Source organism: Heteronotia binoei, chromosome 14 (genome assembly GCF_032191835.1).
Source record: "Heteronotia binoei isolate CCM8104 ecotype False Entrance Well chromosome 14, APGP_CSIRO_Hbin_v1, whole genome shotgun sequence".
Classification (NCBI taxonomy): domain Eukaryota; kingdom Metazoa; phylum Chordata; class Lepidosauria; order Squamata; family Gekkonidae; genus Heteronotia; species Heteronotia binoei.
This window is the reverse complement of record NC_083236.1, coordinates 47481585-47504632: the sequence shown is the minus strand read 5'-3', so window position 1 is coordinate 47504632 and position 23048 is coordinate 47481585. Positions and strand designations below refer to the sequence as shown.

At 45.5% G+C, this 23048-nt stretch overlaps 1 protein-coding gene across 1 annotated transcript in view; it reads right to left on the bottom strand.

The window, feature by feature from the left end:
* LOC132582446 (neural-cadherin-like) overlaps positions 1-23048 on the bottom strand; it is a 165350-nt gene that overhangs the window by 12489 nt on the left and 129813 nt on the right. Inside the window, exons 24-30 of the mRNA XM_060254019.1 lie at positions 20459-20586; positions 16178-16305; positions 14301-14424; positions 13875-14055; positions 11467-11633; positions 8974-9238; positions 6624-6798 (exon numbers count right to left, since the gene is read on the bottom strand). Coding sequence (XP_060110002.1) covers positions 6624-6798; positions 8974-9238; positions 11467-11633; positions 13875-14055; positions 14301-14424; positions 16178-16305; positions 20459-20586 — 1168 coding nt within the window. The remainder of the gene's footprint in view (positions 1-6623; positions 6799-8973; positions 9239-11466; positions 11634-13874; positions 14056-14300; positions 14425-16177; positions 16306-20458; positions 20587-23048) is intronic.

Here is a 23048-nt window from a genome sequence, read left to right as displayed (position 1 = left end):
TGCCTACTCAGACTGGCAGTGGCTGTCCACGGTCTCAGGCAGAGAGAGGTCTTTCACATCACCAGCTACCTGATCCTTTCATCTCGAAATGCCGGGGACTGAGCCTGAGACTTCCGGCATACCAAGCGGATGCTCTATCGCTGAGCCACAGCCCCGCTGATTCAACACAAGGGGTCCATTCCATGTAGTCATGTTGCCACTATGACGATTACTGTATTTACACTTGGCAATGGAGATTCCACACAGTACAAGCAAGAGCTGTGGTTCCTCTTTCATGAGCTGTGGTTTCCCTTTCATACTAAGTGAAGATTGCATTCCCTTCCACCGTCATGAGCCCCTTTTTATACTGCTGCTCAGGAATAATTAGATTCCAGCCTGACAGCATCATTATCAACAAAGGAAGCTTTGACTCTCTGAAGTTTATACCCCCCCCCCAAAAAAATTTTTGTTGGTCTCAAAGGGTCCTAATGGACTGGAATTCAGCTGTTCTGCTTCAGATCGACACAGCTACCCTCTGCAACTAACTTCAGGAATAACACAATGCTGTACCTTTAAAAAAAATCCCACATATTTGCATAGCAGAGCTCCAGAAGAACCCAATCCTTGAAACCCTTGGTAATGCTAACTGCTGGAAGGTACTGGGGTGTCCTTTGTAGTCATCTACATTGAAAAGACTAATGAGCCCCCTAATGCTTTATGGGGAAGGGAACAGAGTAGTTCAAGAACTTTTAAAATGCTAATCAGGAGAACAGAGGAAAAAAAGTTTGCCGCTTGTTTTGTCCTAATGTAGCAACAATGGCACACCTTTGCTCTGAAACAACCAACTCCAACTGTTTTGTTGGTGCCAGCAAGGACACTGAAGCAATTCACTGTATTTATTTATTTATTTATTCCGTAACTTATATCCCGCCCTTCCCACAAGTGGCTCAGGGCGGCTTACAACAAGCCGCTCAGGGCGGCTTTCCCTCTGTGAAAATGCAGAGGGAGGGGGAGAAAAGCCAATCCATATACAAAAGAACCCTCTCAGGAAAGCTCCTCCATTAGCATGTCACAGCCCATGTGACATGTTAATTTCAGTTTTCTGGGTTATACCTCTGAGGATGCCAGTCACAGTTGCTGGCAAAATGTCAGGTATCACAATGCCAAGACCACACAGCCTGGAAAATCTACAACAACCAATGGTGGGTACTTTTATTAAAATGGAAGACATATCTTCCCTTCTGGGCACATGAAAATGATTGACCCAGCAATGCCATACTAGGAAAGATGAGTCAAACTGGGTTGGCTAATCCTGGGATTGCAGTGCATGTTGGGATATGGGGGGTAAATTGCTTTTATGGGGGGGCGTGGTCCTGGGCAGAAGCTGCAGCTGTAAAGATGGAAGTCTTTCTAATGATCCAATGTAACAAGACTGTTTTCAAGGCACCAAGGAATCCAGGATGGTGTACGTGCTGAAAATAATCAGGGAGGGAATCTCCCAGAACAACAGAAACTGTACAAGGATGACCACTTGTGGAGGTGACAGCAAAACCCTCAGAGAGTGCAGCTTCTCCAGCCAGGAAATAAATCTTTCTTCAGTGTTTTTCAAAAGGTGGAGTTTTTAGCAGAAAAAAGGCTGTTCACAATTTGAACAGGAATGCAGAATGACATCATGTGGAAACAATAAAATGATGCATGACTAGAGTGGCTGAAACAGAGGAAAAACTGTGAAGACAAGTCTTATGGGGCAGGTGGTGGCTATACTTTTGTTACCTAGGTAATCAAAATGGCCACTCATGCCAACATAGTCTTTTTGGTTCATTAGCCTAATTTCAATAGTCACCGAGGGGAGGAAGGAATCTCTGATTCCACATGGTCTCTCTTTTTAAATTAATTTCAAATTTAATCGCTCATTTTTTTTTTAATTTTAACAATTTTATTGTAACAAAAATAATTGTCCTTGGCTTACAAACTGAAGTAGGATGGGGAGGGTTGGGGGCATTGACACAGTGTTGTCCTCTACAGGCTTTCTCAGCCCTCAGCACTTTTGCACACTATCTGGATGAGAGGGTATGCATTTTGGAAGGTCCTGCCCAAATCGGTGTCATATTCCTTCTGTCAGCCTCTTGCAGGTATTTTCCCCACCGGGCCACCAGAGGGCTTTTAAAGGATTCTTTTTAAATCAGTAACTGCTATTGTAATATAGCAAAATGACATGATGAAAAGGACTAGAGCAGGGTTCCTCAATGGGTTGCCCGGGGGCATCGTGGCACCCCCATACTTCCCTTGGGGCCTGTTGAGCTTCTCAGAAATTGGAAGGAGCCATGGCAAGGCAGGCTCGTTGGCTGCCCTCATTCAACTGACAGGGTTTACCACATGGAGGATCAGAACTTGTAAGCACCTAGACTTCCTTTCATCAGTGAGTGGCTCCACTTCCCCTTCAGGCCTTCCTTCTTCCTCGGAGGAGGGAGGAGTTCCATTTGGCAGCCATTTTGAGGTGGCTTTCACCACCCCCTCTCAAAATTCCAAAGGTGCCCGCGGTTTCAATTAAATTGGGGACCTGTCATGTAGGGACTTAATATTTCTTAAATGAAAGCAGGAACATTATAATTACTAATTTTTTTGAAAAAAAAAAACTGCTGGGAGGAAAAAGACATTAAAATGGTGACTGACAGAGGAAAGCTCACATAAAATTCTGCTGCCGGTGGAAATGCTCCTGCATTCATGCCAGCAACGATCAGGTAACAGTGGATGCAGCCTGTCTCCTTCAATGGCTGTCTCCGAGACTCTAGGTAAAGGGCCAGATTTATTTTGCTTGGTGATATTATTCACTTAAAATAATTATATCCCACCTTTCTAGCATGATCCTCAAAGGCGCCTTATACGCTTTAAATGCCTTTTAAAAATTCATTACAAGAAAGCAAAACGTGAACATGTCATTTAGAGCCACAGTAGCAGAAAGCAACAAAATCATCATTGCCTAGCCCTAAAAGACCTTAAGACCAGTGTCACACAAATGTCTTTTGGAAGGGTATTCCATAAACAAGCTTCTCTCCCAAAGAAAAGGCCGTTCCGGCCCTGTCTCCCTTGTAGAGGTGAGAGGGGAAAGCGCAGAGTTTGCCTGGTCTGATGGAAGGGAGATGTGGCCAGCCTGATGCTGCCTTCCCTTTGCATGCGGAATCTGGGGTGGGGCAGAGGGAAGTCCAGACGGGGGCGGCATCTGTCACACCACTCCCGTTCTGAAGGCTGGTGAGGGAGACACCCACCTGCCCACAATGTATTTCAGAGAAGGTGCAAGCTGGCTGCATATTTCAAGGCCAAGCAATGGCCCCTTCTGGGGGGACACTATGGTACCTTTGGGGGCTAAGCAGGAATTTATTTCTTTTCTTTTTTTTTTGCATGCACTCTATTCCAAAAGTGGTACCAAGAAAATTCATATTATTTTATTTATTTTATTTACAATATTTATAGTCCACCTTTGTCTCCTGGACTCAAGGCAGATTACACAGAGTGAGAGTCAATACAATCAGCAAGGTGAGACATCCACTGAACAGTGCAATAGGAGTGAGGGTTGTAGAATCAACCAGAAGTCTAACACCAGAACTGAAGCAAAGCATATGTATCAACATCGTACATTAAAGCAAGCCTCATTTTGGGCAGAAGCTCACAGGAACCTCTAAATTTTATTGCGCTCTTTCTTTCTTAAGAAGCCAGCTTGGTGTAGTGGTGAAGTGTGCGGACTCTTATTTGGGAGAACCTCCTCCACTTACAGCTGGTGAAATGGCCTTGGGTTAACCTTGAAAGGGCAGTTTCTGGGAGAGCTCTCTCAGCCCCACTTACCTCACAGGGTGTCGGTTGTTAGGGGAGAAGATATAGGAGATTGTAAGCCACTCTGAGTCTCTGATTCAAAGAGAAAGGTGGGGTATAAATCTGCAGTCTTCTTCTGAAACACCTCCCCCCCCCCCCCCCAATACTTTCCTCTGGGCTCCATTGCTCAAACCCCCTGTGAGAATTTTGCTGACCTCTAAGATTTGATAAACTTTCTAATATTTCCCCCCACAAAAAATGGGAAAATAACCAAAACATATAAAGCAGACAGATGGAAATCTTCATCCTGCTACTGTGGCCACACAGGAGAAATTAATTTTAAAAGTATGAGGGGAGTTAATAATAATAATAATAATAATAATAATAATAATATTTTATTTTTATATCCCGCCCTCCCCGCCGGGGCGGGCTCAGGGCGGCTGACAGACATGGGAATCCCATGAATCATAAAACAGCATAAACAATTTTAAATATCAGTTACAGTAAAAGTTATTTAAAAGTTAAATATATAATAAAGTAGGTGCTAAATGCTGCAGTCGTGATATCCACAAGATGACTAGTTGTCCATTCATCAAATTAGTCGGGTTCCATCTCAAAGGCCAGCTGAAAGAGACATGTTTTGCAAGCCCTGCGGAATTGGTTCAAGTCCCGCAGGGCTCGCACCATCTCCGGAAGGTCGTTCCACCAGCGAGGGGCTATCACCGAGAAGGCCTGCTCCCTAGTGGCCCTCAGCCTGGCTTCTCTTGGCCCAGGGATTGTCAGTAAGTTCTGTGAGCTGGATCTCAGTGCTCTCTGGGGCACATATGGGGAGAGGCGGTCCTTTAGGTAGGCAGGTCCTCGGCCATATAGGGCTTTAAAGGTGATAACCAGCACCTTATAGCGAACACGGTAGACAACCGGCAGCCAATGTAGATCCTGCAGCCCAGGCCGTGCAGTTTCCCACCGTGGTAGTCCCTCCAGCAGCCTGGCCGCCGCGTTCTGGACTACCTGAAGCCTCCGTGTTCGGTATAAGGGCAGCCCCATGTAGAGGGCATTGCAGTAGTCTAATCTCGAAGTGACCGTTGCGTGGATCACAGTTGCTAGGTCGGTGCGTTCCAGGAAGGGGGCCAACTGCCTCGCTCTCCTAAGATGAAAGAAGGCGGATCTAGCAGTGGCAGCTACTTGGGCCTCCATTGATAAAGAGGATTCCAGTAGCACTCCCAGGCTCTTGACTTTGCGCACTGGTTAAGGTTTTATTATGACTATTATAATTCAAGAAGCATTTTAAGGTAGTTGCTGAGCTGATATAATTTAGTACACCTTTCAGTGATGTCAGGAGTGTGTGGCATATCTAAATGAGTTGTGCTAATGAGCTCCGGCACCTCTTTTTTTGCAAAATGCCCCCTGCATTAACCGCTGGAAATATTTCATAGGATGATCCTAGTTTCAGCAAGACTTCCAGTTTCCAGCTGGCAGAGTATTTTATCGGGCTCCTATTAAACTCTATTTTTAATAGCTGGGGCTTTTTTATCCGTTTCTTTTAGTCAGTCCTACTGGGCTGTTGTTTTCTTTTAAGATAGCTGCTTCAGCAGCTGTGTGTATCTTCTGTGAAGATATTTTTTCTTTTAGTGTTTTAACGCTTATTCTGATAAATTGCTCAGTGTCCTTTAACTGATCAACAAAAGCTTCTTATAAATAGACTATGAATGGGGAGGAAAAGAAGCCATCCTTCTAAGGAATCTTCAGTGCCTCAAAGGAAACAAAGCAAGAATGGACACCTTCTTAGATGTCAGCTCCCCCGCAATTTGCCCCAGATGTTTACCTTCAATATTCAGCGAGAAAGCTCCACTATCCACTGATACCAGCATCATTAAGGAGACTAAAATCTCTCTTCATCACCTAAGCTACCAGCAACAAGAGCATTCTAAAGAACATTATGTAAAGATCTGCCCCAAGTTTTAGCAAGATGTAACACAGTAGTACAGACCATAGTGCCTAATAATTTATCCAAGTAACTCTGTGAAACATTTACTACAGTGTAACTCCGTTGCCTGCATAGAAATGGGCTCTTGAATAATTCGGTTTTGCTTAGTTTGAGGAAAGCCAGGAGAGCGGGAGCCTTCCTTACCTCAGGCAGGCCGTTCCACAAGGCGGGGGCCATCACAGATAAGGCATGTGTATTGGCAGTTGTTGGTTTTGCCCAGGGGTGGAATTCTAGCAGGAGCTCCTTTGCATATTAGGCCACACACCCCTTATGTAGCCAATCCTCCAAGAGCTTCCAAAAAAGAGCCTGGTAAGTTCTTGGGAGGATTGGCTACATTAGGGGGTCTATAGCCTAATATGCAAAGGAGCTCCTGCTAGAATTCCACCCCTGGTTTTGCCCATTTGTAGGTTGACACCTGCAGAAAGCCCTGCTCAGATGAGCAAAGCTGTCATATAGAGGAGAGGCGTTCCTGCATGTATGAAGGTTTAAGGCCATGAAGCGGCCCTGTAAGTAACAGCCAGGGCTTTTTTTGAGCAGGAACGCACAGGAATGCAATTCTGGCTGGCTTGGTGTCAGGGAGTGTGACCTAATATGCAAATAATTCCTGCTGGGCTTTTTCTACAAAAAAAGTCCTGTGTGAAACAATGATGACATCAGGGGGTGTGGCCTAATATGCTGATGAGTTCCTGCTGGGCTTATTCTACAAAAAAAAAAGCCGTGGTGATAGCCATTCCTTGAATTGAGCCTAAGAACATATGGGTGTCCAGCAAAGTGCCTGCAGGATGGCAGGAGAAAAGCTGCCTGGATGGTACACGGTACAGCTTAGGGGAGCATCCCGAGGGAGAAGACTTACCTGCACTCGTACATCATCCACAAGTCAATACATATAAACTGCTGGCTGCAGGGACTGCTCTTGCACGCGTCTGAAAGGCAATCTTTTCCCACTCCTTGGGCGCTCAATACCACCTCCTTAGGGTAAGCATCTAGCAGCAGTTCATAGTTATTGAATCTGACATCCTTCATGCATCCTGAAGCAGAACACACACACACAAAAAAGAGGCTCAATTGTGAAAGCTCCATATCCAGAATTATTTTCAAAATGGATGCTGTTAGGCTGAGCCTGGGTTACTTTTCACAATGGATGCAAGTCAGAGAACCTTCAGAGCCAGGTTAAAACTAAAAAGGTAACGGTAGTCCCCTGCGCAAGCACCCAGAAGTTATCAACTCAAGGGGGTGACATCACATCCTGATGTCTTCTTGGCAGACTTTTATCAGGTGGTTTGTCATTGCCTTCCCTACCAAGCTACCAAGCTGGGTACTAATTTTACTGACCTCAAAAGGATGGAAGGCTGAGTCAACCATGAGCCGGCTACTCGAACCCAGCTTCCACCAGGATCGAATTCAGGTCATGAGCAGAGTTAGTACTGCAGCTTACCACTCTGCGCCACGGGGCTCTTAAGATCAAAACTGGTTCCTTGCAATGGCATACACACATGCACCGTAGGAGGGTTCTGATTAAACTCCAGGAAAAATGGATTTCAAGACAATCTGAACTTCTTTACAGACAAATAATTTTTGCCACAAATTCGGTAAAGCAGCAGGGATTTCTGATGCTTGTCAGGTATTCTTAGAAAATGGGCAGGGTCAAATGGCGCTCTTGCCCTTCAAGTTTTCTGATTGGCCATTGAAGATTTGATTGGGTACAAAAATCTTTAAAAACACTGCTTTGATATGAGCTGCCACTATAGCACTGCATGACTGAAGGTAAGTTGTGGCTTCCACCTCCTGTGGCAGCCATTTTGTTGCAGTCAAGAATTCCCAAGGTGCCCGTAGATTCAACAAGGCTGGGGAGCCCCGCGGTAGGGTCTGTGCATCGCCATGAAGACACACTTTATAAGCAGCTGCAGCAGGATCTTCACCCACTGGCTGAGCAACACAATGCAACTTGTATCTTCTTGTCTGTATTTCCTTATCTGGAAGAACTGGGTTTGATTCCCCACTTCTCTATTTGAAGCTGATAGAATGGCCTTGGGTTAGCCATAGCTATCTCAGTGCTGTCCTTGAAAGGGCAGCTTCTGAGAAAGCTCTCTCAGCCCCACTCACCTCACAGGGTGTCTGTTGTGGGGGGAGAAGATGTAGGAGATTGTGAGCTGCTCTGAGACTCTAATTCAGAGAGAAGGGCGGGGTATAAATCTGCATTTCTTCTTATTCTTATTCTTCACTGATAGGTACACCAACAAGTCTCTCATCCTGTGCTAACAGCTCTCTTAAGCAGTGCCCATGATTTAAAAAAAAAGTCCTTCACTTTACACCTCCCTCCAAAAAATGACAAATATTTTACAAAACAATTCCAAAACTGTACCAGGAATTTGGTGGGGTATGCTGATGTCATGAGTACTAACCAATACATAACCACCAGATATTTTCCCCCCACTCCCAAAACCTGCAAAATAATTTTTTCCTAGCATTCTGTGAGCCACCCAGAGTCTGTATGGAGTGGGCGGCATACAAATGTAAGATACATAAATAAAAATAAATAAATTCTTCCAGGTGAGAAAAAGGGAACATTTGTTCACAGAGAAAAAGGAGACACTACCAAATTAACAGCACAACTCTTAAAATGTCACATCTGTCTTCACTTGCAATTTACAAAATGACAGAATTCCCTAAGTTCTGTAAAGGAAAACTTTGAATAACCAAAAGCAGGGACAGGTGGAGAGCTGTCACTAGGATACCTTTTCAGTGTTGCTATTTTCCATTTTTAAAAACTGGCAACCTTATAGCAGGGTGAGAACAACATAGCAAGAGCTGTGGATACAACATGCTCAGACAAAAGACATTTTGCCCAACTGCAACCTCATTGTGTCTTTAAAAACTTAATGTATGTAGGAAGGAAAACAATACAACAGAGATAGTAAAAATGGACTGCACCACTTCTGGTTGCTAATTTCTGCCTCAAACATTCATCTGCATAAAACAACATATGTGATTTTCTTAGCTTGCTCTGTCGGTTTCTCTATTTCCAGGGAATCTGAAACACAAATGAGTATTCCAGAGCGTGAACCTCCACCTGTAACCTGAAATGGTTTGGTTTATTCCGCCACTTCCACATCCCAATATTCTTAATTCTTCCTGCATGTGAGAACCAGACTTAAGGTTCCAGGTAGGACATTTATTAGAAAAGTAATTTTTTTCTCTTTTACCTTGGAAACTGTGGTTTTGATTGACAGGATATACATTGCCAACAACCAAGCTGCTGGGGTCAACGCTGATCTCTTTGTAAACGCCTTCTGCCTTCAGGATTTCTCTCTTCCCGCCTCCTCCATCCAGGCGAAGAATGAACTCATTTTCATTTCTTTCCAGGGAAACGTGATGCCACTCACCGTTATCGAGTCGGTAGGAAGGCAGGCTAAGGGCAGCCACTCCATCTCCCAGGTTATAAGATACCGTTAACAATCCCTGGACCACCTGGGAAAAAAATCCAGGAATCTGGGTTAATCATTGTGCGTGACCCACAATAATCTGGGCTAAGGCCAAAGAGGAAAGAAAGGGCAGAGTTAACAAGCGGACACATTAAAACATGAGCTCCAAACTGCCCACATGTGCAGACAAGAGAATCAGACTTCAGGTGGCTAGAGAAATGGGACAACCTTACCATACGAACGCCTCATTACATTAATATGAATTGACCAAGGAAATGGTTCACTTCAGGGGTGGCCAAACTTGTTTAACGTAGGAGCCACATAGAATAAACATCAGGTGTTTGAGAGCCACGAGACAAGAACACCAGATGTTTGAGAGCTGCAAGACAGGAAGGAAGGGGAGGTGCAAAGAAAGCAACTTTAAATGCATTCTCCAAGCTGCCAGGTGGCCTGGTGAAGTGATTTAAGGAGAGAAGTGCCTTCTCCAAGCCAGCTGACAGGGCAGTGGGGGCTTCAAGAGCCACACAATATGTGTGAAAGAGCCACATGTGGCTCCCGAGCTGCAGTCTGGCCACCCCTGGTTCATTTACTTAGCAAATCTGTACCCCACCACTGGGTCCAAACAGGGCTTGGGGGGGGCAGAAAAAGCCCAGCAGGAACTCATTTGCATATCAGACCACACCCCCTGATGCCAAGCCAGCTGGAACTGCTGGATTGTTCATGCTTTTATGCGCCTGCCTCCTCTAGAAGCTTCACAAAAATTTATGGAACATGTTCACTCAATCCACATAAGGCATAACAAATGCATTCACATGTGCTTCATAAACAAATAAGGGAAATATTCTGATGAAACAGTTCCAGAATGCTATTGGACAAGGATCTGGAGAGGGGTGTAGCCAGGATTTTTTTAGGTTGGGGGGCTTTTTAAAAATTAGGGGGGGGGGACTTGCATTTTTTAAAAACCCTCTAACCTAAAAAGGCAGGGATGGCAGACCAGATCTTCCTACTTTCAAAGCCAGCTGGCTGCAAGAGCACAAAGACCCGCCACCTCTCACCCACCCATCCCGTTCAGCCGGATCGGGGGCCCCGAGTTGGAGGCGCCTCTACAGGAAGCCTGGGGCTGGGCCGTCAGAGGCCCCCCCAGTAGATACAGGTCCCTCTTAGGGAGAAAATCGAGTTACAAACATCTGAATGGATAAAGGGTCAAAATATCTATTCAATGCTTAACAACTTCCCTCCCGGCAATCAGTTTTCCCCCTCACACTAATCCAGGGGTGGCCAAACTGCGGCTCGGGAGCCACATGTGGCTCTTTCACACATATTGTGTGGCTCCAAGAGGTCGAGGAGGAACTTAATGCAGGCTTACTTTCAAGTAAGTGTGTTTAGCACTGGGACCTCAGTCACCCTCTGAGCACTGACCCATAGGTAGGCAGCTATTTCCGTCATGTGTGAAGTGGGGATGGAGGGGAAATAGGCAGATTTGTAAGCTATTCTCCTCCACCACAGAGGCCACCCAGAGACCTAGAGAGGGGAAAGAGAGTGCAAGAGCCAAGGGAGCCACTGGAAGGAGGGGTGGAATTAAAGGGTTCCTCCTTAGTTTCATAGCTCTTGTAGGAGCTCTGTTTACTAACCTTGGAATCAAGGCAAAGAGAAACACATAAGGATGAAAACGCTTGTCAGCGATTTATATTGTACATGTCTGTTTCCTTCTCCCATTGGTGCCAAAAAATAATTCCCTGACCTTTCCCGATGCAGGTCTTATGAGGACTGTTATTCCCACCCCTTGTTTTTTTAAAAAATCTCCTTCAAGCATGGTCATGTTGTAAAGTGCATATGTTTGTGTTTTATCTTTCTGGGCAAAGGAAGTATTAAGAGTTTTAATAAAGATGTATGTGTAATATTTGTTCATGTCTTGCAAACATCTGATGTTTATTCTACATACCTCTTATGTTAAGCAAGTTTGGCCACCCCTACACTAATCTGTCTTTGCATGGCATGCTGTTGCATGGCAGAATGCAGCAGTGTCCAACTATCCCTTAAGTTTGGATAATGAAGACTCTTCACTACTCCCTGGAAATCTCTATGCACACTTTTTGCAGACTGCCGCACTGAAATATGCCAGGATGGGGAGAGGAGGAAGAGAGAGGAGAGAGAAAGGACCGCCAAGGACAAAGATCCATCCCAAGCAATGAAGACAAATACACTAAAGTGGGAGAGAGGCAGGCATCTTGCCAAGGTCCCTCAGTCTGCACTAAATGAATTCTGGATTGTCACCTGCAGGGTGATGTGTTCATCCTTGTTCTGGGAAGACATGCTCACGATGATCCCGTTGGGCTGCCGAGTCCTCACCATTGCCTCTACCAGGGTTTGGCGAGCAGGTATGACGACAGGAAGCTGATAATGAATGTAACTCCCTGGCCCAAAGGAATACTCCTCGGCAACTAGGACAATCGGAAAAGAAAAGTTCTTTTAAAATACTTCATTTTCTGCAGGGAAAAACAAACATACTGAGGAATAGACACAGGAGACTCCACCAGGACTATGCTTTAGTGCATGGCTGTAATCTGGCCCGATTGCCTTGGGCAAGTGAGAACCATCACTGCCATTGCCAGGTGGACAGCTGCAGCGTCTTCACTGCTCCAAGCAACATCTCAAGAGTGACAGACGGAGAGGAAAAAATGTGTTAAGTACTGGAGGAGCAGCTAAATGAGCCTGGAATATGAACTCAACATTTCACAGTCCTCGCCAAGGATAACAGATTCCTCTCCAGCTCAGATGGTTTCTTTTTGATGTGCCTCCACAACTGGCCCGTGGCTCCATAAGAACGTAAGAGAAGCCGTGTTGGATCAGGCCAGTGGCCCATCCACTTCAACACTCTGTGTCACACAGTGGCCAAAACCTAGGTGCCATCAGGAGGTCTGCTGGCAGGTCCCTCCTTCATTTGTCTCTCTTGGTCTCCTCCCGCCACCCCACCACCCTGCCAGTGATCAATTTCCTCTCCCCTCTTGAATGTATTGAAGTGGCAGGCAGTGGTGTTGGTAGATCAGACATAAGCAACATCCTTTTGCTTCTTTACCTATTTCTTCTCCCCTCCCCCCATTCCCTCTCACATTTGGACAAATGTTGTTCCCAAGAGTCATATCCTCTTAACCAGGGGGGGGTTTTTTAAGAAAAAGCCCAGCAGGAACTCATTTGCATATTAAACCACACCCCTTGGCATCACCATTGTTTCACGCAGGGCTTTTTTTTTTTTAGAAAAAGCCCAGCAGGAACTCATGGGCATAGTAGGCCACACCCCGATGCCAACCTAGCTGGACTGAGTTCCTGTGTGTTCCTGCTCAAAAAAAGCCCTGCTCATATATCCTGGTAACTACATTTCCTCAAAAATTCTACTAAATCTGCCCCAAGATCCCTGTTTTGTCTGCTTTGCCAGAGCCCAGTTCTTCTCTACAAAGCACTGCACTTTCCATAACCAGATTTCAAAATCTACATTCAGCATATCTTGGTTTGCCATTATTTATTTATTTTATGACTTCTATCCCGCCCTTCCCAACAAGTGGCTCAGGGCGGCTTACAACACAGGAATCTAACATAAATAGGCGTTAAACATAAAACATTTAAATTTAAACATTAAACCATTTAACACATTAAACCATTTAAAACATTGAAAGCATTGAAAAACATTGGGGGCAGCAGACATCCAGTATAACTACGCTCAGTTTCTTGTACCAGCTAGTCATAGGCCAGCCGGAAGAGGGTTGTCTTACAGGCCCTGCGGAACTGGGCGAGGTCCCGCAGGGCCGCATAATGTCGCATAATGCTGCTCAGGAGCCTTGTCATACATATATGAACATATATTAAGCTGCGTTATACTGAATCAGGCCCTCAGTCCATCAAGGCAGTACTGTCTACTACACAGACTGGCAAAGGCTCTTCAGGGTCTCAGACTGAGGTCTTTCATGCCACCTGCTGCCTGCTCCATCAGAGTGGAGATGCTGGGGATCGAACCTGGGACCTTCTGCATGTCAAGCAAATGCTCTACCACTGAGCCACGATTCCTCTCCTCTTGTCTAAGCATGATAAAGGAGGCAGGAAGAGTTAAGTGTGCAAAAGGGGAGGAATGGGGAATTGCTTCCTTTCCCAAGATCCCAATTCATGGCCAAACTAACATTATATATGGAGCAGAGGTGCATCAGTGGGTATTAGCCACAGCACATTGTTGGAACTCTCTGTCTGGGGCAAGTGATGCTCTGTATTCTTGGTGCTTGGGAGGGGCAACAGTGTGAGGGCTTCTCATGTCTTGGCCCCACTGATGGACCTCCTGATGGCACTTGGAATTTTTGGCAACTGTGTGACACAGAGTGTTGGACTGGATGGACCATTGGCCTGATCCAGCATGGCTTGTCTTATATTCTTACCTCTGCACTGGCCCAGGGAAAACCCAAACTGGAGCCATCCGCAGCATACCAATCTTCTTCCGCATGCTATCCCTACTGCCTCCATCCTTCCCCTCCCCCCCCCGGCTGCAATATTAATTTTCAAGGTTGCACTTGCAGCTCAGCAAAGCACAAAATGCATTTCATTTCATTTCATTTGATTTATATCCCGCCCTACCCCACCGAGGCGGGCTCAGGGCGGCTCACAACATAAGTAGTCCAACAATGCGTAAGGATGTTCTTCACCTTTGTCACACCTCTGGCCGTAGTACCCCGGCAAGCAAAGGCAGGTAAACGAGCTCCAGTCGCTGAGACATTGGCCATGAGCTCCACAGGGAGAGGAGCCCTCCTTCTCACAGCTGCCATCTGTCCACGCGCAGCCAGGAGAGCTATTCAGAAATTCTGCTGGAGATTCAAGGTCATAAACCTTCCAAAAAAAAAACACACACACAAGAAGGGAGAATCATAGCTGACAGCAAAAAGGATAAAGAGAGCTTTATATCAGACTTATAATGATTGATTTTTTGGGGTGGGCCAAGGGAGAGTAATGCTTAGACCCTGATCACCATCGATCACTTTCCCTGCAAAAAATAAATAATAAACAAAGCAGCCTAGACCCTAAGTGATGCACAAGCAGGCTTCTGGCCCCCACTGTGACAGCTCGTCACTTACCTGAGTATCCAAAATGAGATTGCGAATGCAGCCGGTGAAATGCTTGTGCTGCAGCTGAGGGTAGGTGTAGGGAATCGATTCTTTCACACCACCCAGCTGGAGCACCTGGTTCAAGTTCAAGTACCTTCAAAAACACAGAGGTGCTAAATAAGAGATGAATGTTCAGTTAGCACATTGGGCTACTAAAAACAGCACCAAGAAGGCCAAGCAGCTACCACAATGAAATCTTCAAAAGCAACTCCAGAGGTGTAGCCGTGCCGTGTTAAAAAATTAAACAGGCTCAGGCCCCCTGAAAGACTGTTTATTCCAGCGTAAGTTTTTGTGGACTGCAGCCGACTTGCAATATAAAAGTTGTATACTATGGGAAGCGATCCTAAGCCGGCCTACTCAGAAGAAAACCCCTAATTATTCAACAGGGTTTACTCCCAGAAATTTATCCTTAGGACCACAGCCTGTAAGTCAGGGGTGGCCAAACTGTGGCTCAGGAGTCACATGTGGCTCTTTCATACGCATTGTGTGCCTCTCGAAGCCCCCACCACCCATCAGCTAGTTTAGAGCAGATAGTTCTCTCTTTAAATCACTTCTCCAAGCGAAGCCAGCCAGCGACTTGGAGAATGCATTTAAAGTTAAAATTGCATTTGTTCCATCTCTTCCTCCCTCTTCCCTCCCGCCATCTATTTGCCTGCCTTCCCATCTTGCAGCTCTCAAACATCTGACATTTATTCTACGTGGCTCTAAGGTTAAGCAAGTTTGGCCACTCCTGCTGTAAGTGGACTCTAGTTCACAAAAGTTTATACCAAAATAATACTGTTAGTCTTTAAGAAGCTGTGAGGCTCCAGTGTTATTTTTCCTAAGGGAGCTCCCATTTCATTGCAAAGATGGCCCAGATTCTGCAACAGAATAACTCCATTATATCTGCAGCAGCATTCAAGAACTAGAGTTCAGCACTATGAACTGACAATCATTCCAGGTAAGACATTTCAACCATACCTGGCAATGACCTAATGTGTTAGATTGTCCGGTAGAAGGAGCAGACGAACATGTGCACACTCTATCTCAGGGGTGGCCAGCGGTAGCTCTCCAGATGTTTTTGGCCTACAACTCCCATCAGCCCCAGACATTGACCACGCTGACTGGGGCTGATGGGAGTTGTAGGCAAAAATCATCTGGAGAGCTACCGTTGACCACCCCTGCTCTATCTTGTTCTATTCATGCCATCTGTGTAGTTCAACTCTTTTCCTATTTGCTAAGAATCAACAGTGTAATCTCTTTTTGTTATTTAGTGTGTGTGTGCACACGCATGTGCATGCACGCATGCATGGAAGTCACAGCTGAATTCTGGTGACCCCTAGTGGGGATTAGACGTTCAGAGAAGTGGCTTGCTATTTCCTACCCCTGCCTCCCAGCTCTGGTATTCCAAGGAGTTCTCCCATCCAAGTACTTGCCAGGGTTGGCCCTGCTTAGCTTCTGAGATCTGATGAGATCAGGCTTGTCTGGCCTTATCTAGGCCAGGGCTAAATAGTATGATCTTAAGGCACGGCTACACCTTTCTAAATCCACAGAAGCCATTGCGTACGGTTGGCTCAGAAATGTGTGACTCTGCTTAGGACTACATTGTGGTCCCATTTTACCAAATGGAACTCGCTCCCAAACAAATCTGTGCATCAGACTGCAGCTGCACAGCTTGATCCTACACAAAGCTAGGCAAAGCTAATGCCCTGCTACTGAGCACACAGCTTTGCATAAGTTCAGGTTGTTAAACTTATAGAAGCAGAAGAAGTTATCAAGCCAGTTAGATGAAACAAAATGCTGCCTACATGTGCACAACTGTATTTCCAGACACCCTCCTAAATTTAGGAAGTTAATTTAAATCTTACCTATTTGCTTGTGGGATGAATCCCACAACCTCACAGTTCGTTCGGTCTTCAGTCGACAGCCACTCCCCTACTCCTTCCAGTTCTGACAGAATCGCAGCTTTGCACTGGTCCAAAGTGAAGCGAACACCCTGGGCAAAGGCACAGAAGACAGCAGGACTTTTTTGGTGACAGCAGGGCTTTTTTGGTAGAAAAAGCCCAGCAGGAACTCATTTGCATATTAGGCCACACATCCTGCCATCATCATTGTTTCACACAATGCAAATGAGTTCCTGCTGGGCTTTTTCTACATAACAGCCCAGTAGGGACTCATTTGCATATTAGGCCACACACCCCTGTCACCAAGCCAGCTGGAACTGCGTTCCTGTGCATTCCTGCTCAAAGAAAGGCCTGAGTGACAGCAACACAAAGTATGTGAACAAACGGGGGAATTAGGCATAGCTCGGGAAAACTGGGAAGACTGTTGAAACCAAGGTATGAGCTGAGACAAGCTCTCCAGTGGAACCACCCAGCTACTCGCAACTGTGAGGAGTTGTGTGCACCTGACAAACCAAATAAAGGGATCCCCCAGTGTGAATACCAGTCAGGAAAGAAAAACCACTGGGGAATAGAACCGTCAAACAATTATTCAAACATAAAAAATGTGCATACAAGCATTCATATATGTATTTGTTATATTATTAACAATGGCTCACGGCAAGAGCCAGGCACAACATGATACTAAAGCACGACGGCTTATTTAAAGGTACAGTATATGCAAAACAACAAGAATCCCAAGCAGCACAAATTCCAATAAGCAGTTCACAAAATAATTTTCCAGGTAAAACAAAGGCATCAAAACTATCAAAAAATCCTTCTAGTCAAATTGTAGGCATTCTAGTTGCCAAGTGTCCCTGGAAGAAATTCACAAGCTGCGCAGTGCTCAATAAGCAGTTCACAAAACAGTTTTCCAAGCAGAAGAAGAAGACTGCAGATTTATACCCCGCTCTTCTTTCTGAATCAGAGACTCAGAGCGGCTTACAATCTCCTATATCTTCTCTCCCCACAACAGACACCCTATGAGGTAGGTGGGGCTGAGAGGCTCTCACAGCAGCTGCCCTTTCAAGGACAACTCCTGCGAGAGCTATGGCTGACCGAAGGCCATTCCAGCAGGTGCAAGTGGAGGAGTGGGGAATCAAACCCAGTTCTCCCAGGTAAGAGTCTGCACGCATAACTAAAGGCACAAAACTATACAAAAATCCATTATTTCCGTTATCAATCACTTCTTATGATTGGAATCCCATTTTTCTGAAAATTATATCACAGCACCAGCGACGAAGCTGAATAATTGTTTGACAGTTCTACTCCACAGTGTTTTTTCTTTCCTGACCAGTTGTGTCCACCTGTCATATGAAGCAAGTTCCATTTGGGCGCCACTAAACCACGTTTATTTATTTAAAACATGCTTATGCTGTTTTCCCACAAAAACAAGGGCCCCCAGGGTGGCAATTACAACAACATTTAAAAACACATTTCTATAAAGCAATTAAAAGCAACGATTAAACAAAACAGTTGAACACATGACAGTTAAACAGAACAGCAGCTAGCAGGGTCACTGAAGGAACACCAAACAAAACATAAAAGTCTTCACCCACCAACAGAAGACAATAGCGCTGTTCACAATTTACAGTAAATCAATGTATGTACAATCCGTGTACAGTGTTCACTTGATATTTTTTAACACATGCAATGATTAATTCTCATGCTATTTTCAGAGCATGTACAGCTCAATGTATGACTGAAACTGCTCATTTATCTAGCTCAGGGGTGGCCAAACTGAGGTTCAGGAGCCGCATGTGACTCTTTCACACAAATTGTGCAGCTCTCCCACCACCACATTGGCCAGCTTGTAAAAGATATTTATCTCTTTATATAATTTTTCCAAGCCAAGGCAGCCAGCAGCTTGGAGAATGTATTTAAAGTTGCTTTCTTTCCACCTCTCCCTCCCCCATCTTCCTTCCTTCCTTCCTTCCTTCCTTCCTTCCTTCCTTCCTTCCTTCCTTCACAGCTCTCAAACATCTGACATTTATTTTATGTGGCTCTTACGTTAAGCAAGTTGGCCACCCCTGATGTAGCCATTGGTCCCTAGTTCCATTTGTAAAGAAAATATGCATTGGTTTTTATTTACAAACTGATTTGTGCACATAAATGCAGGATGTACATGTGTTCACTGTAACGTATCAACAGGGCTACTGATGGAGAGGAACAGACAAATCTTCCAGAGAAGGGAAGTGCGTAGTTTTTGTATGCTATTATGGGGGCCAGGGTAAATCTTCTTCTTTTTATGTATTTACTATATTTCTGTGTTGTTTTTCCTCATTGTTCAAAAGAGTTCAAAACTGGGTTGTGAACAAATAGGTTGTTGCAACAAATAGGTCATTCCTTCACCACAGAAAGCCACCCCAGTTAAGCTGGTGTGTGTGTAACATATTCACAGCTATACCCTCCTTGACCTATTCAGTTCATCCCCAACAGGTATCAAGCTTATCAAGAGCATAACCAGCTGTTCATAAACAGTGCATTTATGTCCCCCCAAAGGGCTGTTCTGAGGATAAAATGGAGGAGAATAAAACGGAGGAGAGGACAATGGTATAAAATGCTTTAGGTCCCCATAGGGAAGAAAAGTGAGGTGTAAAATGAAGTGAATTAATATAAAGTAAACCACATTCAGCCTGCATGTATTGAAAAAAATTAAGTTGCTCCAATTTACTTTACTAACCTCATTTACAGCCCACTTTTTCTCACTGAGACTGAAGGTGGATTACAAACTTAAGGACTAATGCGATTTTTAAAAACCCAGCACAATACATAACCATTAGCAAAGCAATAGAACTCACATATGGAATTGGACAACAGCAGGTACCATACAATAAACAGTCCAAATATCAAATATATCACAGTATATCATCACTCCCCCCCCCCTTTCCAATAGTCATATGTAAACAGTGAATGACAGCACAACTGTGTGTGTCAAGGCACTTGCCTGCTTCCAGGAGTTCTGAGGCTGAGGCTGGGGTTGCTGTGCCCTCTGGGGTTCCTTTCTCTAGGCAGGCTTTCAGGAAAGCCTTAGAAAAGCAAATATTGAGAGGGGCAGGATCACCTTTACCCAGTTCCCTCTCCTAGTTCCTGGAGGAGGAGGTGGTGGTGGTGGTGATGATGATGATATTGGATTTATACCCCACCCTCCACTCCAAATCTCAGAGTCTCAGAGTGGCTCACAATCTCCTTTACCTTCCTCCCCCACAACAGACACCTTGTGAGGTAGGTGGGGCTGAGAGAGCTCTCCCAGAAGCTGCCCTTTCAAGGACAACTCCTGCGAGAGCTATGGTTATGACTAACCCAAGGCCATTCCAGCAGCTGCAAGTGGGGGAGTGGGTTATCAAACCCGGTTCTCCCAGATAAGAGTCCACACACTTAACTACTACACCAAACTGACTTTTGACATGGGACATGACCTGGCTCTGCCTCTGGGACCTTCTCTTATTCCACTTGTGGGAGGAGCATCCTCAGGCTTCTCCATTCCATCTTCCTCTAAGGTGGCAAAGCCTCCAGCCAAACCTCCCAACTGGCAAAGCCTCCAGCCAATGAAATACCAGCTGGAGACTCCTGCTTCAGATCTCCGCTCCTCCTTGCACCCTCAAGGGTTGGTGCAATAGAACTGGTCTGGCCTGGGAAGGACAGGGCCTATCCTTTTGTGCTCCACAGTCTCCCCAGCATGCACTGGGCCTCAGCCAGGAGGCTGGCTCATTCCCTGCCAGACCAGGCTTGCCAGCTGTCTCCTCAGCCTTCCTCTCTGCAGGAGCATCTCCTGCCACCCACCCACCGGCTGCTGTGTCACTTCCTGCCGTGGCTCCAGCCATCTTCCCACCTCTCACATTGGGTCATATGAAGCTGCCTTCTACTGAATCAGACCCTCGGTCCATCAAAGTCAGTATTGTCTACTCAGACTGGCACCGGCTCTCCAGGATCTCAAGCTGAGGTTTCTCACGGCTACTTGCCTGGTCCCTTTTTAGTTGGAGATGCCAGGGATTGAACCTGGGTCCTTCTGCTTCCCAAGCAGATGCTCTACCACTGAGCCACCATCCCTCCCCTCCTGGATCCTCCTCAGTGGCTCCTCATCCTGCTGCTGTTGACTGCGGCAGTCGGTGGCTGCAGGAAGAATCTCACCCTCCTGCTGTGATGGAAGTGGGTTGGTCAAAGCCACCCTGGGACAAAACCATGACAGGCACTGTGAGAGTAACTGACCTGCCTGCCGCTTCTCACTTCGAGGCGATGCCACTTCTTGTCCGTGATGTTCACATAGCTAGGCAAATGCAACTCCACTGGGCCCAAGCCGTAGTTTAATTTCAGGACTGGAATGCCACAGGAAAGTTCTGGAGATGATTGTGAAAGAAAAAGCACAGAGTTTATTTTAGAATCACAGAATTGGAAGGGACCTCCAGGGTCATCTAGTCCAACCCACTGCACAATGCAGGAAAATCACAAATACCTCCCCCACCCCAAGTTCATACCTCACCCCTAAGTTCTGCCTAAGTTCACACAATCTGCATTGCTATCAGATGGCCACCTAGCCTCTGTTTAAAAACCTCCAAAGAAGGGGGGCCCACCACCTCCTGAGAAAGCCTGTTCTACTGAAGAACTGCTCTAACTGTCAGGAAGTTCTTCCTAATATTTAGTAGGAAACTCTTTTGATTTCAAAGATTTCAGGTTTTCATGGCTGGTAACATCATTAGGGTTTGTAGAATCTTTCGGGCTCAAGTGCCGTGTTCTACTGGAGAAAGTTTTCCTTCCAGACGTTTCGTTCTCAGCTGCGGAGAACATCCTCAGTGGCGTTGCAGCCGGAGCAGGCGCTCAGACCTTCTTGGCTGCTGTGCATTGAGTGTGGCCAGGGCTGCTGGAGAGCTGCTATTTATAGGCTGGAGGGGGTGTGATGAAAGGGCAATTGATTTCATTTCAACCCATTGGGTCTGGTCCAACCTTCTAGGGCAACAGAAAACAACTCCACATATTCCTCCATATCACAGCCCTTCAAGTATTTGAAGATGGTGTTCATATCACTTCTCAATCATCTCCTCTCCTGACTAAACATACCCAGTTTCTTCAACCTTTCCTCATAGGACGTGGTTTCCAGACCCTTCACCATCTCCATTGCCCTCCTCCGGACATGTTCCAGCTTGTCTATATCCTTCTTAAATTGTGGTGCCCAAAACTAAACACAATACTCTAGGTGAGCTCTAACCAGAGCAGAGTAAAGTGATAACATCACTTCTGTTGATACAGCCCAAAATTGCAATGGCCTTTTTAGCTACCACATCACACTGCTGACTCATATTCAGCGTATGGTCCACTAAAACCCCTAGATCCTTTTCGCACATACCACAACTAAGACAAGTCTCCCCCATCCTATAGCCATGCATTGGATTTTTCCTACCTAAATGCACAACTTTATATTTATCCTTGTTAAAATTCATTTTATTGGTTTTAGCCCAGTTTTCCAGCCTGTCAAGATCATCCTGGATCCTGTTTCTGTCTTCTACTGTATTTGCAACCCCTCCCAATTTAGTATCATCTGCAAATTTAATAAGCATTCCCTCTATTCCTTCATTCAAATCATTTATAAAGATGTTGAACAAAACAGGTCCCAGGACAGATCCTTGAGGCACTCCACTTGTCACTCCTCTCCAAGAGGATGACGAACCATTCACATGCACTCTTCGAGTGCAATCTGTCAGTCAGTTACAGATCCACTTAACAGTAAACCACATTTAATCAATTTGTCAACAAGAATATTATGCAAAACCTTATCAAAAGCCTTTATAGCTATATAATCATTACCTTATGGCTGTGTGTGTAGTATAGCCAGGAGATTCTAAGGTTGTATGGCAGCCTGAAATTCTAGCTCTTTTAGTGTTACGCACCACTAGGTGGCAAGCTAGACTTACTTTTTTGGGCTGACAGATATCTGAAAGAGCTGTGACTGACCCAAGGTCACCTAGCTGGCTTCATGTGGAAGAGTGCAGAATTGAACCCGGTTCTCCAGATTAGAGTTCGTCACTCTTAACCACTACTCCACATTGGCTCTCACCTTTCACGCAAACTTGAGCATATGAACCTAGTTCTACAAAAAAGAGAGTGAATATTTAATGCCAAATGATGTAATTGTGAAGGGGGGAAACAGGAAAGAGCCTGTTAGTTCATACAGCTGAATAACATCTCACGGAGTTTGTTTCTCTCTCTTAACACAGGCTGGGGTGTGCCCAGAATTGTGAGTCAAAGGGCTCTTAAGCCTGGGCTTCTGTTCAGCCAATGGAGACAGAAGATCTGCTCAGAGGTGGAATTCTAGCAGGAGCTCCTTTGCATATTAGGCCACACACCCCTGATGTAGCCAATCCTCTAAGAGCTTACAAAAAAGAGCCTTATAAACTCCTGGAAGACTGGCCACATCAGGGGTGTGTGGCCTAACATGCAAAGAAGCTCGTGCTAGAATTCCACCCCTGGATCTGCTCAATCATTAGAAGCCTCTCCTCCTTTTTTTGTATGGTTTGGGATTTCACCCCCTCCCCGCCTCTGTGTTAGGCACTTTGAGTCCTCTCCCTTCCCTCCCAGAGAGAAAAGTTGAATACGCTTTAAAAATACATATATAAACATCACAACGTATGATATAAACCGGGACCAATGAAAAACTCTGGAGAGGAAGGGAGAGAAAAGGAGAGGATGAATAGAGATGATTTCCCTTCCTTGTTCCCTACCATTTCCACCCAAGTTCACAACTTCCATGGATCGAATTCTGGGCACACCTGCAACGCCCTGTTTGTCACAGCCAAGAAGTGCTCAC